Source organism: Aspergillus vadensis (genome assembly GCF_003184925.1).
Source record: "Aspergillus vadensis CBS 113365 unplaced genomic scaffold BO88scaffold_40, whole genome shotgun sequence".
In the NCBI taxonomy this organism is placed as follows: domain Eukaryota; kingdom Fungi; phylum Ascomycota; class Eurotiomycetes; order Eurotiales; family Aspergillaceae; genus Aspergillus; species Aspergillus vadensis.
In genome coordinates, this window is record NW_020292078.1 from 44,198 (window position 1) to 60,099 (window position 15,902).

At 48.8% G+C, this 15,902-nt stretch overlaps 8 protein-coding genes across 8 annotated transcripts; 4 read left to right on the plus strand and 4 right to left on the minus strand.

The window, feature by feature from the left end:
- Positions 1-681: 681 nt before the first annotated feature.
- On the plus strand, positions 682-2,614 carry BO88DRAFT_399030 (uncharacterized protein). The gene has a single exon (XM_025705346.1). It carries the CDS (start codon positions 1,065-1,067, stop codon positions 2,535-2,537), a length of 1,473 nt encoding a protein of 490 aa, XP_025557263.1. The 5' UTR covers positions 682-1,064; the 3' UTR covers positions 2,538-2,614.
- Positions 2,615-2,706: 92 nt separating this feature from the next.
- Positions 2,707-4,490, plus strand: BO88DRAFT_376152 (aminopeptidase P family protein). The gene is made up of 3 exons (XM_025704360.1): positions 2,707-2,965; positions 3,058-4,090; positions 4,142-4,490. The coding sequence occupies exons 1-3, from the start codon at positions 2,799-2,801 to the stop codon at positions 4,340-4,342; spliced, it is 1,401 nt and encodes a 466-aa protein (XP_025557264.1). The 5' UTR covers positions 2,707-2,798; the 3' UTR covers positions 4,343-4,490.
- BO88DRAFT_492122 (uncharacterized protein) lies at positions 4,367-6,136 on the minus strand. The gene is made up of 3 exons (XM_025712900.1): positions 5,676-6,136; positions 5,445-5,580; positions 4,367-5,389 (listed from the first exon to the last, which is right to left on the minus strand). The coding sequence occupies exons 1-3, from the start codon at positions 5,918-5,920 to the stop codon at positions 4,862-4,864; spliced, it is 909 nt and encodes a 302-aa protein (XP_025557265.1). The 5' UTR covers positions 5,921-6,136; the 3' UTR covers positions 4,367-4,861.
- A 978-nt stretch (positions 6,137-7,114) lies between these two features.
- Positions 7,115-9,941, plus strand: BO88DRAFT_409150 (bifunctional aminopeptidase/epoxide hydrolase). Its single transcript, XM_025707888.1, has 10 exons — positions 7,115-7,683; positions 7,754-7,838; positions 7,940-8,162; positions 8,222-8,339; positions 8,385-8,504; positions 8,566-8,691; positions 8,766-8,779; positions 8,832-9,060; positions 9,120-9,607; positions 9,660-9,941. Exons 1-10 carry the CDS (start codon positions 7,360-7,362, stop codon positions 9,784-9,786), a joined length of 1,854 nt encoding a protein of 617 aa, XP_025557266.1. The 5' UTR covers positions 7,115-7,359; the 3' UTR covers positions 9,787-9,941.
- Positions 9,928-11,526, minus strand: BO88DRAFT_217377 (uncharacterized protein). Its single transcript, XM_025701969.1, has 3 exons — positions 11,057-11,526; positions 10,654-10,990; positions 9,928-10,569 (listed from the first exon to the last, which is right to left on the minus strand). Exons 1-3 carry the CDS (start codon positions 11,123-11,125, stop codon positions 10,052-10,054), a joined length of 924 nt encoding a protein of 307 aa, XP_025557267.1. The 5' UTR covers positions 11,126-11,526; the 3' UTR covers positions 9,928-10,051.
- Positions 11,527-11,928: 402 nt separating this feature from the next.
- Positions 11,929-12,868, minus strand: BO88DRAFT_353168 (TIP41 family protein; the record flags this gene model as incomplete). Its single annotated transcript, XM_025703626.1, has 3 exons — positions 11,929-12,042; positions 12,117-12,507; positions 12,573-12,868. The coding sequence occupies 3 exons, from the start codon at positions 12,866-12,868 to the stop codon at positions 11,929-11,931; spliced, it is 801 nt and encodes a 266-aa protein (XP_025557268.1).
- A 317-nt stretch (positions 12,869-13,185) lies between these two features.
- BO88DRAFT_217469 (aurora family serine/threonine-protein kinase) lies at positions 13,186-15,057 on the plus strand. The gene is made up of 3 exons (XM_025701970.1): positions 13,186-13,451; positions 13,509-14,465; positions 14,516-15,057. The coding sequence occupies exons 1-3, from the start codon at positions 13,356-13,358 to the stop codon at positions 14,654-14,656; spliced, it is 1,194 nt and encodes a 397-aa protein (XP_025557269.1). The 5' UTR covers positions 13,186-13,355; the 3' UTR covers positions 14,657-15,057.
- On the minus strand, positions 14,777-15,827 carry BO88DRAFT_409152 (mitochondrial inner membrane protease ATP23). The gene is made up of 3 exons (XM_025707889.1): positions 15,527-15,827; positions 15,183-15,442; positions 14,777-15,118 (listed from the first exon to the last, which is right to left on the minus strand). Exons 1-3 carry the CDS (start codon positions 15,750-15,752, stop codon positions 14,891-14,893), a joined length of 714 nt encoding a protein of 237 aa, XP_025557270.1. The 5' UTR covers positions 15,753-15,827; the 3' UTR covers positions 14,777-14,890.
- Positions 15,828-15,902: the final 75 nt, after the last annotated feature.

A 15,902-nucleotide genomic window follows, 5' to 3' on the forward strand; every position in this document is an offset into this window, starting at 1 on the left:
TTTCTCAACCTCCCCTGCGTAGTGCGTGAGATGACGTCGATAGTAGTAGGCTATCTTGATTTAACCTGTAATAACCATGATACCCCACGATGAGCTTTTACGTAGTTGTGGATGTCGATCCAGACAGGGACCATGACGTAAGTCCATGGCCACGGTAAACAATTCGCTATTGATCGTCCAAAGTACTAAGTTAACTATTTCAAAAGTATCAGTAAGTACTAGTCACAGTGAAACAACATCATCCTAAAAAGTATTACTGTCTAAATGTGGGGATTAACTCCAGTATGCTGTCATAGCTCCTGAGCTCACTTATCGACGGTTGGGTTTCCATGGCCCCCTCCCCTGCAAATGGGATCGGGATGACGTGCGTAGTAATAAGTAGATACTTCAGTAGACTATTTAGTAATATGTACCTTCATGTACTCCATACTGTGATGGAAGGGACATCTTGAAAGCCGAGATTGGAAGAACCATCAGAGTCGATGACTTTGTAAGTAGGTGATGATGAGTCTGAAAGCCACATGAGTATAGTTTTTTCTTAGAAGTATACCCCTGCCCTTGCCGTACTGGACCTGTGAATGCGAAGGATGAAGGGAAACCTTAAAACATAGAAATCACAGAAATTGGGGAGCTTGATTGTATTAGAGCTTACTGGTTTAATCATGCCAAAAGAAGTAGGTACGTATGGATCCACCCCACGCACGCTACACACGCGCGGCGCGCCTGATTTCCCGCCAAAACAACGGGACGCGCAAAAGCCTCCATGGTGATTGCGACCGTTTGCAATCCATTAATCAACCCCCCCTGTTCGTTAGATACAACACAGTGCCATCCTCGAACTTGTCGCATACGTATCGCCTGTACACATCGTATTACCTCAGGTTATACCTGTTTCGAAGCCACAGAAGACACTCTGTAGGCGTTATCTGCCTACACAAAGTCCCGTTCCATACATAGGCCCTTGGTGTGGTTGAGCAGGGCACAGCACCAAATACAGGCCCGCCTTCCCTTCACCTCGACCTTACCACTCACAGGTCTCTACAGTTCTAGACACAAATCGCAAAATGCCGAGGCCGCCCACAAAACGCAATCGCTTGACATCGAAGGCTCCGCCAGCCGCCGAGATTGATAGTCAACAGGGCCCCGGACGGCATGGCATATCCTCAGAAGTAAATACCAAGTTCACAGAAAATGCAAACCAGGTCATCACGGGATTTCCTGAGGTGGACCAAAGCAGCCAAGCCTCGGAAATCAGGCGGCAATTGAGGAACCAGACGCCTTTAACGAGAGCACAAGAACATGCGATCGAGTCTTCGCCCATTGGGGAGCGTGAGACCACAGGCAGTCGCCAGGCTACGAGAGCTCGAGGGTACTCGTCAACCCTCTCCGTTGTCGGGAGAAAGGGCGATACAGGCCCTAAAGTCCCAGGAACTCCCGCATTTGAAAGTTCGATATTAAGTAACTTTAGAAGGAGGCCGCGACAACCAAGCATCATGCAGATGATGCAAGCAGAGGACGGATCCTCTGACCTTGATGATGATGTTTTCCTCGGTAGTTTGAGTCCGGAAGATGAGTCCACCCCTTTGAACCTCTCAAGGAGTAGGCCCCTCCCAATCAGACAAACTGCGTCACCATCGCCTAGGCATCCAACTCCGTCCAGTGACGGGTCGCGCAAGCGTAAACTGTCTGGCGAAACACCACATGCTTCTCAATCGGACTCGGAAGTTTCCGAGAATTCCCCTGCCACATCGCCTACATCACAACGGCGACAAAGCGGGATTGGTGTGTCAGTTGGTCATACTCATCACCCGGATTCGCCTGGTGCACTCAGCCAAACGCTGGCCCCTCCCATGAGCAGCAGCCCGCCACTCAGCCCTACACATACGGAGTCACCACGTGGATCGACCCAGCAGAAGCATGAGCGGGCAACCACTAATAAGCTGGTCTTACCGACGTCAGCCCTTCAAGACAGGCTTTTACCTCGGAGGAACCGCTCACAACGTAAACGCTTTGGTATGGATGGTTCTGAGATCCGAGAAGATCCAATTGATGGCGATCAATCCGCCACTGAGCAGGATGATGACGATGACGAATTGTACTACCTACCGCCCAAACAATCATCCCGGGCACCAAGAAAGCGCCTGGTGGAACAGAAATCTGCAAAAAGTACCAGGACTGTACAGGGGGCGCAACCAATGGCAGATAGTGTCGAAGGCCAAATAATAGGCGGCCAGCACCCTGCTGCTCAGCCGAATGCCACGGCCAAAAGAACAGGAGATAAAAGAATGACATACAGAACTATGGGATCTAACAAAGAGAACGAGCCGGTCGATACATCGCCTTTGTCATCCCCTTTATCGTCCCCACCAGACTCAGAGGAGTCCGAGTCTGAGTCCACTGCAGAGTCTACCCTGGGCAGCCATTTCCTTAGCGATGAATTGAGGTTGCAAGCGAAGAAGTTTGCGGATGTTGACAAATGGGAGTTAGATTTCGAAGACGTGACACCTGACAGCCAAGGCAGTGAAGTTTTCAGATAGCGGACACCTCTATAATTGTTGCTCACGAGGTTAATATCGATTAGTTATGGATCAACTAGTTATCTAAGCGAATGGTCAGATTTGTCAAAGTAGTAAGGAAGGAGATAGCCGCGCTATTGCGATGATAACCGGCAACAGTCCGCCAAATTAAACCCCGCAAATTAACCCCGCCGAATTCAAATTCTTCGACGCCCATGGTTTTCCTCCTAACAGTCATTTGATTCGAGACCGCATTTTAACATCCACTTGGAAATCCCAATCATGACTACCTTGAATTCCATTCTGGCAGGACGATACCCTGCCAAAGCCCATGCCCGCCGGGTTGCCGAGCGTCTTCAAGTGGGCGGCTCTGCCCGGAATGGGATTATTTACCTTGAAGCACAGAAAACTCGACTGATTGAGGATAATGATGAGGCGATGCACTTCAGGTATGGCAACTTATATTAACTCTGTTCCGATGCTCTCCTGTTGCCGCTTGATCGCTTAACACTTGCAAAGCTAATCGAGCTTCATGGCCCAGACAACGCCGATCCTTTTTCTATTTGTCGGGCTGCCCGCTCCCAGATTCGTCTCTGATCTACAACATTGACTCTGATAAATTGACCCTGTTCATCCCCCCAATTGACCCGGAGGATGTGATCTGGTCAGGTCTTCCCATGTCTGTTGCAGAGGCACTGAGACTCTACGACGTTGACCAAGTGCAATACACTACCGATGTGAATGCCACTTTGGCCTCGATCGCCTCAGATGGAGACGGTAACTCTGTTGCCTTTGCCATCGAGGGCCAGATCACAGAAGGAATCAAATTCGACGGCTTTCTCGAAACCAATACCTCGGTATTGAAGGGAGCCATTGACAGCACGCGTGTGGTCAAAGATGAGTATGAAATCGCGCTCTTGAGAAAGGCAAATGACATTTCCGCAAAGGCGCATATCGCTGCCATTGAAGCATCCAAGACCGCCACCAATGAGCGTGAGATCGAGGCGGCTTTCATCGCAACCTGTATCGCCAATGGTGCCCGTGATCAAGCTTACCATCCCATCGTTGCCTGCGGCCAGAACGGAGCCACTCTTCACTATGGAAGAAACGATGACGACTTGGATGATCCAGCCACCAAGCAGAGGAAATCTAGCGTTCTTATCGACGCTGGGGCGGAGTACCGAACATACTGTGCTGATATTACGCGTGTTTTCCCTCTGGGTGGAAAATTTACCTCGGAAACACAGGAAATATACAAAATTGTGCTACAGATGCAGTTGGAGGCTATTGCAATGTTGAGGGAAAATGTGCAGTGGGAAGATGTCCATGCGCATGCCCATCGCATTGCAATCAAGGGCTTGCTCAAATTGGGGATCCTACGTGGCTCTGAAGACGAATTGTTCGAGAAGAGGATTAGCGTCGCCTTCTTCCCCCATGGCCTAGGCCACTACCTGGGCATGGACACCCACGATACTGGTGGTAACCCGAACTATGCAGATAAAGACGCCATGTTCAAGTATCTACGCGTGAGGGGCCGTTTACCCGCGGGATCAGTTATCACCGTTGAACCAGGTGTAAGATTTCCTCAGCCTTTTCGATCTTTTAATTGCTAAGTAATCCTTTAGATCTACTTTTGCCGGTTCATCATTGATCCGTACCTTACCTCCCCCGAGACCAGCAAATACATTGATACGAACGTCCTTGAGAAGTATTGGAATGTTGGAGGAGTACGCATTGAAGACAATGTCCACGTTACTCAGCAGGGTTACGAGAATCTAACCACAGCGCCAAAGGCTATAGAAGAAGTGGAGGTTCTAGCCACTTAGGGCTTATCTGATGTATTCAAGGTTATGGCTATCTTGCTTCCTCATAGTCCATGAGATAAAGCACCCAGTTTAGAGAGTCCTGTAAAGTTTGGACTTCGCTACGTACTAATTTTAGTAAATATACATCATATGTTGATAGGTAACCAGCAGAAGGCCAGGAATGGTAGTGACTGCGATGGTAGCAAATCACGACTCGGAAAATTTCCGGAAATATGCCTCCGGACAGCTGCATAGAGCTGGCATCTGGATGGGCACCAGAGGCAAAGATACTCGAGATTGGTAGAAGTACAATAGCCGTACTGAGCCCTGGGATAAAGTGCAATATAGCTGAAGGTTGCCTGTGAGGCAATGCTAGGAGCTCGTTGGCGACAGATCGCGGATGATCAGGCGAGCTCTCATGTTATACAAAACGACAACGTAGCGCTTTGGCTTTCTGCTTAGAGCCATGCAAACGGTTGCGTCATTCTTTTCCCCCTTATCCGGTGTAGGATTCAAACAGATCTCTAAAATTTCCGTTTGCTATAGCCCACTCCGAAGTCGTTTCCGTCCGCTTCCTTTCACGGCCGACTCAGATTCAGCCTTGTCCTGGGCGCGCTTCTCCTTCTGATCGAGGACAAGACTAAGAACATCGAAGCTGAATTGGGGAACCTCAATACACAGCTTTCGAAATTCCTCTTCAGCCTCGTGGCGAAGAATGTGGCTCCTCAGGGCCCAGAAGGTGGCCACTGGCTTTCGGATAGTAACATCGTCGACCGGAGTATTCATGTAGACATAGCGAGCATATGCGATCTCTCCATGCGAGGTGCTGTTGATACGGTGAATCTTCGAGTGTGCTAGTGTCTTGAGCGCAGGGATCCCCAATTTGTCGGCCAAGGTGTATACTCGCGCATGCTTCAACAATTGTTCGCCACTATCATCTATTTCGCCGGAGACTGCTTCTTGTTCGGTATGGGTTTCAAGCTGGGAGGCCGAATAATCGCGGGTATACTGAAATTGGAGGAAATAACCAAAGGCTTCCACGTTCTCCTCGAGAAGCTCAATGCGACGCTATCGGATGTCAGAGCGCGGCTATGCAGAAGAGTAAATCGCATCAATTACTTACAGCGCTCGAGTCACCCAAGGCAGTGACCTTTTCTGCAAGAATAGGCGACTCCAAAAGCAAACTTTGATGTGCCGACAAGCTAGTCTTGCTCTCTCCAGTCCCGACAACCAGTTCCACGATAGGTGACTTCAGGAAGCTGGAAAACTGTAAGTTCAAAGGTCATGTAGGAAGACAAAACATGCAGGCACGGATATTATAGTATTGCTTTGAAGAAAGGATACGGGCTCTTACTCAAGGAATTGGAAGCCGGGGTTTTTCTTGGGGGGTGCTGGCGCCGTTTCTGGCTCAGCTGCGCCCGCGTCTGGCAGATCGATGTCTTCAGTGGAGTCTGCCTGGCCTTCGTTCACTCCACTCGAAGGCACAGTTACATCTACATCACGGTCGCCAGTATTTTGTGTAGGGTACGTGCTTTCGCTTTCTTTTCCGATGTTCGAAGAGGTCTCCGGCGCGCCAACTTGAACCTGAGGCGGGTCCATAATCTCGTAGAAACTCAGATGCGCGTTGGGATATGAAGTTCCAGCTACTGCGGCTAGACAAAGAAGGATGGGGTAGGTGTTTAAGAGGACAATTAATCTGCCGCTGAGCAGCAGAGACACAAATGCCTCAACAAGACGGATAGTAGAAGTGAACGAGCGGTTGTAGCTCTGGGGTCAGGACTATGACAGGAACCACAACAGTGTCAATCTTATCCGTCAGTACCTAGGTCACCTACTACTTTGGTACTAGTAGTACGGGTGTGGTAAGGTACGGTTAGCAAGCTAAGCTAGGCCTGAAAGGGACTTTTGACAAACATGATAAGTAGGTGAGGTCCTTTACAGTAGGTGAAAAACAACATAGTCATTTCCCAATCTGTTCAGTCTGAGACATCCTTTTGCTAGTACGTAAAAGAAATATGCAAAACAAAATAAGACTGCCTTTATGCTGTAGATGGTAGATAGTGTAGGCCACGGCTCAAAAGGTCCATAGTACATGGCTTACCGTGCAATTGAATCGAATTGGTGGATTTAGGTTCCACTTGGGAAGTTCTTCTCCAATCTCCATAATATGGACTCCGTGCGGACTCCGTACCTGCATGGGTAGGCAAAATCAGGCAGTTAGCAGCGACTGAGTTCCACGCTATACACAGGAATGATTAGTAGCACGTCGTACTAGTAATACGTACCGGCTGAACAGTAGTTACTACCTTGCAATGGCTATTACTAGTACTAGTAGCCCCTTCTGTTGCCGAAATGACTACTCTGTTATTCTTTTGAAGAAGACGTGGAGTCTTAATTGTCGAGGACGTCTCTAATTGACAGGACCGAAAGGTCTATCATCTTCAGTATATCATTGATGCGATGTGATTATAGATATGTATAGGGAGAGGGAGAGGGAGAGAGAGAGAGAGAGAGATTTGTATAGGTAAAACACAATTTAACACCAAGAGTAAGTCCAGTTATACACTGGGTACAAAGGTATAAACAGCAAAGGAAGGCATAGGAGGAGGTAATAGTACGTAGTATCATCCATCAAGTGCGGGGCAGGGATTGTGTTGGAACGTGAATGTAACAGAAATTAAGAAAGAGACCCAACTTGGGAAGAGACCCGAGTCTTCCGCCCGCAGAAATCGGGTTGATAGGATGGTTTCCCCCCCTAGTAGTCCCTCTAAGTAGCTAAGCTAAAAATCCCACCCAAAATAAATACAATCATAGTCATATTAAGAGAACGGTAGGAGGATAGTGAAGAATTTTTACGTTCTCTTTTCCATCCAGTCGTCCGGCCGGTAATATAAGAGGGGCACTCTACTATTCCTCTCACTTTATTCTGGCGGATTAGCTCCCCACGAGTTCCCAGCTTTACCATTCTGAAGGCCAACGTCAACTTCTCGACTCAAGTCCGGTGGTCTCTCCGACTGCCCCAGATTCACAGACGTAGTATGGCGACTAGCATCAACCCCCCTAGGGATCCTAATACCCTGAGCAACTATAACAACTGGATATGCACCCACATCACTGCCAACTTCGACATCCTTTTTGATCAGAAAAAGCTCGTGGGAAATGTCATCCACAAGCTCAAGTCAACTACCAACGGTGATTCGAAGGAGATTATTTTGGACTCTAACCATGTGACTATCAGAGACGTCAAAATTGACGGCAAGCCTTCCGACTGGGAGCTTCTCCCTCCGTTGGAACCTTACGGCTCTGCCTTGAAGATCAAGCTCGATCAGGGAGTGAACTTGGACGAAACCATTGACGTTGAGGTACATATGAAATCCTGAATACCAGAGACTTCCCTCGCTGTTACCTGGCCTAACACTGCAGCCCCTTTAGATCTCTGTTCAGACTACTGAAAAGTGTACCGCACTCCAGTGGCTGACCCCGGCTCAAACATCCAACAAGAAGCATCCATACATGTGTAAGCCAGTTCAGCCTTTCTCCCGCCCAGTATCTGTGAGAATTCTCAGACCAGGCGTGATTATTAAACTCATTGGAGCTGCTTACAAGAGTCCAATCTAGTTTCCCAGTGCCAGGCGATCCATGCACGATCCATATTTCCCTGCCAGGATACACCGGATGTTAAGAGTACCATCGACTTTAACATCTCGTCCCCCCTTCCTGTGATTGCTAGTGGCTTGCCTGTTCGGGATGGCCTGGGTGTCTCGAAAGCTGAGGGCAGATCTTTGTACCAGTTCCATCAACGTGTCCCAATCCCGAGCTACCTCTTCGCTCTAGCCAGCGGGTAAGCCTGTCGTCTATCCACAAATTCCCATCACCACTACGTTGGCTCACGAATGGCAGTGACATTTCAGAAGCTCCAATCGGACCCCGCAGTGTTGTGGCCACCAGCCCCGACAAGGTCCAGGAATGCCAGTGGGAGCTCGAAGCCGATACGGAGAAGTTTATTGGTGCAATCGAGGTTTGTGAGCCGCCTGGTGCAATGGACCATCTCTGACCAAGACAGAAAATCGTATACCCTTACGCCTGGGGCGAGTATAATGTCCTGATTCTCCCACCAAGCTTCCCTTACGGAGGAATGGAAAATCCCATCTTCACGTTCGCCACTCCCAGTATTATCTCTAAGGTACGGATTAGAAGATGTCTTGTGCAATATATGCTGTCTGATGCTTAACGTGACGGGTTAGGACCGAGAAAATATTGATGTCATTGCCCACGAACTCGCGCACAGCTGGAGCGGCAACCTCGTGACCAATGCATCCTGGGAACATTTCTGGCTGAACGAAGGCTGGACTACCTATTTAGAGAGGCGGGTAAGCTTGTTTTCTCTGCCCCTTCCCGCCGGCTGAGGCAGCATAATCCTTTCTTTTTGCTGACAATGCTCTAGATTCTAGCTGCCGTGTGAGTTTAGCATCATGTCTTGCCACCGTAACGACTTACTAATTGAAACTAGACATGGGGAACCATATCGGCACTTCTCCGCCATTATAGGTTGGAAAGCACTCGCTGACTCCGTGGAGCATTTTGGGCATGACCACGAGTTCACTAAATTGATCACGGACCTCAAGGGCGAGGACCCCGATGATGCCTTTTCTAGCATCCCCTACGAGAAAGGATTCAACTTCCTTTTCCACCTGGAAACACTTGTAGGAAAGCAGAAGTTCGACCGTTTCATCCCTCACGTGCGTTATTCAGGCTCATAAAGCAAACCGAACCTACTGACTTAATTTTGATCTTTTAGTACTTTACGGTGTTCAAGGGGAAGTCACTAGATTCCTACGAGTTCAAATCGACTCTCTTGGAGTTTTTTGACGCTGACGCAGAAGCGTCTAAACTACTAAATGATCTTGACTGGGATACCTGGTTCTATGCCCCTGGGCTACCTCCTAAGCCTCAGTTCGATACATCACTTGTTGACATTGTTTACGAACTTGCCCAGAAGTGGAAGTCCCTTCCGGAGACCTCCTTCAAGCCGCAGCCCAGCGATATCGAGCACTTGAGTGCAAACCAGATCGTCGTTTTCCTGGAACAAATGCTTCTTCTTGAGCGGCCGCTTACTCCTGAGCTGTCGAAGCTCATGGGCGAAGTTTACGGACTTTCCAAGAGTGAGAACATAGAAGTCGCCAATCTGTATTTCCAGGTGGGCCTGAAAGCTGGCGATGAGAGTGTTGTCGATCCTGCGACCGAACTACTAGGCAGAATTGGAAGAATGAAGTTTGTGAGACCACTGTAAGCTGCCTTGCACCGAAAAGACAATTTATGGCGCTGACAGAGCAACCAGGTTCCGGAGCTTGCAGAGAGTCAACCGTGAGGTTGCAGTCGCAACTTTCGAGAAGCACAAGGACTTCTACCATCCTATATGCCGAGCAATGGTTGAGAAGGATCTGTTTGGAAAGAGGGACGTCTAGCAATATACATGAACCCATCGCTTCCTGACTGATTCACATAACGGACAGAAAAATAATTTGAACGCATATCTGAAATAATATTCCGGCAGTGTCAACTAAGCTTATTAACTACGATAGTGATAGCAAACAAACAAATACTTCTCCACAAAACATGGAATCATGCAAGGTCAAGCCCAATATGTTACATTATAATCAGTAGACATGATAGTTATACGTACAGAAGGCGAACAAAAGAGCGCCGATAGGTAGACTCGAGCTTATAATATCACCGCTTGCTATCGACCATCTTTTGATCGACTTCGGAATGAGAGAAAATACCTGGCTTCCCGTTCCTTTGCCGGTCTAGTTGGAAGACCAAGTCCGCTTCGTGCACCTGAGAGAGTTCGAAAAGTACTCGCCGCATATACGCAACGACCTGAGCTATCTTCGACCAATCCAAGTCCTTACCGTCTGGTGCAGTATGGCTCGCTTTCCAGAGGTTTCTCCAAACGGCAGCTCCCAGCACTGCATCTCCTTTGATTAGGCCTTCATCGTAGGCTGCCAAAACACCGCGCCATTGGATAAAAAGATCCTTGAGGAACTTATTGCGTATACCGCGGCTCGTCAACCCGTGAAGCACATCCATGCGATGCTCGGCACTATGTGAGAAGTGGTCGATCAAATGGCGTGAGTAGGTTTGAAGGCTATCGTGCGACGGCAACGCGCGCAACCGGACCGTCAACAAGTACATGTGCAGGAATGTAACCTGCGACCATGTTGAGAAAGTAGGAACGAGACCCAATTCTGGTGGATGATGCTCGTTAGCCACGCACCCCAAGGTACCACGCCACACCATTCATGAAGATGAAGACTACTAAATTAACTTACCTTCATACCACCATCCTTCACCTACTCCTAAGTCTTCCCCGGCACTTGTCTTGGGAACCTGAGCTCCTTTCTGAGACAACTGAGGTATCTTGTAGTCTGCTTGTCTGGAGCAGGCCTCGAATAGCTTTTGTGTCATTCCATAGGCGACATAGGTCTCTGCTGCAGTACCAGGGCGCGGCCCGATTGCGCGAGCTAGCTGGGAAGAATTTCGCCGACTTTGCGAAGGAAGAGCGAAGCATGAGGCCAGCGGTTGTTGCTGATGGCTAGTGCAGCGATGAGATACCGAGGGCTTCAAAGCATGAATCGATGTTAGATGTGACTGATTATACGCCTGTACCTGATATTATTGCCTTGTCAGACGGAATGTTATTCATATTGTCCTCTGTGCCAGATGAGGTCTTACCTGGGACCGCGGGCATTGAAAATTGTAGAGCCCCCGAAGGGACAGATTCTTCGGGCCTGCGGAAGGCATTGTTGATTGTCTGTATAGCACAACCCCCTAATTTGTTCTGGCCACTTTTTATACCCGTTTGGATCGTACGAAACCTTGTTGCGTGAAAATGTAGATGGGGGGTCTTCCTTGCTTACAATCCGAAAACTTGAGATTGCTCCATACTCCGGAGAAAGCTAGAAGCCCGCGGGATCAACGATGTTTGCACTGTTTGCCGCCAAGCGTTGCCGGTTCATCTAACTAGCTAACTAGTACGTCACGACTACTTCTTTATCAGCTACAATCCCTACCATATCCAGTGGAATGTGACAAGCCTAAAGCCCCTAGATATATAGGTAGGAATGCGGTTTCAGGCGATGGGCATGTCGAAAGTTTCCAAAAGGATAGTAAATAACCATTCTGTCTATATCACCTACCCCATTACTATGACGCTCTTTCGTAAACAAGGCCATGGTATATGAGCACTATCATGATAGTATCGTCATATATCATTCAACGTGAATCGCCGGGCTTCGGTCGATAATATCCCTAAGGGCCTTTTCTCACTGAGTAAAGATTATCGCAGGCAGGTCACCGCACGTGGTATTGCCGCGACCGCGCACTTCATTTTATCCGGACTACTGCTGGCATGAGTTGCCCTGAGTAGTACTGAAGCGACTCAAACTACTGAAGTAGCTCGCGCAAATCTGTGTGGTGAAATAGAGCGGCCATCCATATTCCGGTTGCACTTCCTACAACCAGTTGGAGCCGTGACTGTGAGTTGGGCCTCAGTGCGTGGTAGATGGGGGTAGACTGTGGTAGTGAGTATCCATTGCATTGGTGCTTCATTCATTGAGAGCCACCCTCTCTAAGCGCTTTTCGACAAGCGGGAGGATTTCCGAAAGCCTATTAGGGTCTCTCATGACGGCCGGCACATCGTCTCTGGTCGCTGCTAAGGTCTGAAGACTGATTAGTTCCCTGAGCCACTCAAATCGGATCTAGTACCCGAGATTAGAGAATGCGACAAGCTTACCCGTCTTACCGCCTCATATTCACATTCTCTAGATTGATATTCTCTGATGATCTCCATCTCATCGAAGTCAACGTAGACTCTCGTGTCCCGAAGCCGGAACAGAACGTTATCTAGCCGCATGAAGAACCTCGCAAGGAGAAGCAGCCTGGATGGCATGACTCGGATCTTGCATGAAAACATAGTAATGCCGTTATCAGCAAGTTCATCCTCGTAAAGAATGACGTCGTCATAGAACAAGATAGGGTCTGGCCGCTTCAACAGTTCGATAGGGATGGGCTTCGTTGTTGCTACGAAAGGCCGACTCCCAGGTTTCACTGTGCCCATGTAGTCCGTGGTGTAAGACCAATCGAAAGGTTTGACAACTTCTTTGATTCCTTCGTGAGTCTTCTCCCTAACAACCAGTCAGCCACAAATATGTGCGAGTGACCTGCGAGGCAAGCAAAGTTGATGCAGTACCTGCTCTTCTGCCATTCTCTCGAGTACGCGACTTTGAGCATCGATGTACCAGTTTTGTCCACACGGTCTAAGGCATCGAAGGCGTTGAAAGCTATGCCCCACGGGCTTTGTTCATGTTCAATCGCAACAAGATTGTCACCGAAAATCATTTCTGGTGGGGTTATTCCTAGTTCTTTCGTCATTTCCTCAATTGGATCCGCCTTGAGTATTGGCAGTTTCTGCGTGCTGATCTTGAATCCCTTGACCGTCACGGAATTGGGCTTCTGAAAGCTGGGCGAAGTTGTGGTACTCGCCATATTTGCTGACGCCGCGTTGCTACGTGAAGTCATGCTATGTTGTTTTGAGTGGGTGGCAAGCGACAGTGATGGCATATACACAGGCAGGAGAGAGAATATGAGGATAAGAAAGGAGTCGGAAAAGAGATAAAGGGTCCTTTTGATTCACAGGTATGCATCGTCGGCGTTCCCCATGGCCGGCCGATAGATCATACCCCGCGGTGTCGGAGAAAGAGGCGGTCCGAACTGTTGCTGGGGTGATGCGTCTGGAAACCAAACCGGATAAACATCCGAGCGTCGCTAGAGAGCTGCCAGTTCTCCCCAACCTTATTTATCTACTCACTCGTTCTCCATTGTCTTCCTCCAGCTCGTCATCTAGACTGCTTTCTTCTCTATAGACTCTCTAGGGCCTGACTATGACTTTGTAAGGCACGATAGTCCTGATAATTGCCTGCAAATCTCATTTAGCTCTTCCCGTCGCCAATCACTGTCAATTACATTATTCTCCATGGCCTCCAAGACATTGGAAGCGCGCCTCGAGCGCCTTTCCGTCAAAGACGAAAATGACAGCGGACACAATGGCGGCGGCTACTCGAAACCTAAGGTATGAGTCCTGGAGTATGCCTTGTATAGCACATGGCCTGTTAATGCCGTACATCAGAGCTCCCTATCAACAGCCATGTCTCTTTCGGGCCTTGGAGCTGCAGGGCAATATAGCGGCTCCAATCGATCCAACCTGCTGAAGCTGGCTCTTCAAAACACCAATGACAACAAAGTCAATGCCATGAACGTTGCTCAGTCCCCTACAAAGGGCTCCCAGAACACTTTACCGAGTCGCAACCTAGATGAGAATGGAGAACAACGACACCCAAACCCGCTATATGAGCAACCGGCACCCAAGAAACTGCACCTTGGAATGTTTGAGATTGGAAAACCTTTAGGAAAAGGAAAGTTTGGTAGGGTGTACCTGGCCAAAGAGCGGTCCTCTGGTTTTGTATGTGCACTCAAAGTCTTGCACAAATCTGAGTTGCAGCAGGGTGGAGTGCAGAAGCAAGTCCGCCGGGAAATCGAGATTCAGAGTAATCTTCGCCATCCGAATGTTCTAAGGCTTTATGGGCACTTCCATGACAGCAAACGAATCTTTCTGATTCTTGAATTTGCCGGTCGGGGAGAGTTATATAAACATCTTCGCAAGGAACATCGATTTCCTGAATGGAAAGCTGCTCAGTACATCGCTCAAATGGCTGCTGCTTTGAAATACCTTCACAAGAAGCATGTCATGCATCGTGATATCAAACCCGAAAATATCCTAGTCGGCATCCACGGGGAAATCAAAATAAGTGACTTTGGATGGAGTGTACATGCACCCAACAACCGGAGGCAAACAATGTGTGGAACACTGGATTACCTGCCTCCCGAGATGCTCAAGCCGGGCTCACAGGACAATTACTACAATGAGAAAGTCGATCTGTGGAGCTTGGGTGTCTTAACCTACGAGTTTCTTGTTGGAGAAGCTCCCTTTGAGGATACCCCTGTTATGACACAGAGGCGGATTGCAAGAGCGGATATGTCGGTTCCATCATTCGTGAGCCCTGAGGCGAGGGATCTTATCAAACGGGTATGTGAGGCCCAGCCGCCCTTTATGGAGTAATTGCTAATGCCTTCTAGCTCCTTGTTCTGGATCCCGAGAAGCGAATCTCTCTTGATGAAATCCAGCGGCATCCCTGGATCCTTAAACACTGTGTTAAGGATGAGCGAACCGTGAAGCGCAGTTCTGCTTCTGCTTCGTCAAAGGATACCAAACAATAACGTAATACTTATGCATTCATGGCGCTTTGGGTGTTGAGACGTGTGGTCTTCTTGTGATTGGGTTTCGTGCGGAGTGCGTTGAGCATGCTGGAGTTCTATGATTATCTGCTTTTTGCGGCGTCCGGTCCTTTGGCTCTATTATTTAATGATATATCTTTGCAGGTGGCGTATCAAATATTATATACACATAAGTGGCCTCTATCGCAGGACTGCAGCGCTCGGGAAATGGTAGTATCATCGGTAGATCTCGTCAAAGGGTCGGGTGTCTCTAAAACAGCTGTCCCATACTTCATTGACAACCTTCTCTGCATGAGCTTCATCCTTGCATGTTGGCCTTGCTCGTACAGACAAGATAGCTCTTCTCCTGACACACTCTTGATGCTGCTGTGTAAACTTCCACTGGCCCCTCCGGAAGAACTCGCGCGCCCACCGACATTCACCACTGAGGGAGCTGGCTCGAATCTGTTTATTGCGTCAGCCGATGGCTGGGAAGCTCAGGTGATTATAATCCTAGGAGAGTGATTACCTCGGTACAAGCTGCGTGCCGCAGATTGTCCATCCAGTCAACCTTGAATCTCAGGTGATCGTAGGCATGGACCATTTCATGAGCCATTGTGTCCTCCAGATGTCCTTGGTCCTTCATCTCGTTCGCGCAAATTAAGATACCATAATCGGGGTCGAAGCCTCCAGCTTTTCGATTGGTACATCGGCGACAATAAATATTATGGCTATGAAGGTCTCCCCCAAGCTGTCGAATGCTGTCACTCATGAATCGGATTATGGGACCTTGTGATTTCTCGGATTAGCCGTAACCCTGACTAAGTACCCAAGCCTTGCGTATCCGCGAAGAGGCAAAGGGAAATGACTTACTGAACTGTAAGAGATAATCGCGCTGATCCTCGCAACGTTTACAATCAGCGGCCTCATTCCGGATATCCCGGGCAACACGGAATTGTTCTTTCCCTTCATCTGTCATTCGCCCTGCTAGGATGGAGAAGATATTGCGCCATTGCGTCCAGGTATCGTCGCCCGGTATGTAGCCCGTATCCTGATTGCTGGGTTTCGAACCGGTATTGGGAGACTCTGAAGCCGACATTTCGCCTATAAATACAAGGACGAGAAGCCAGCGCAGTGAAATGGATACGGAGGAAGCGCTGCGGAAAGATCGTCCTGGCCGATTTCCGCCATCAGCTCTCCGCATTGGCGGTGAAAGATGTGCCTGGCAAAAAATAGATATTCCCCGGAA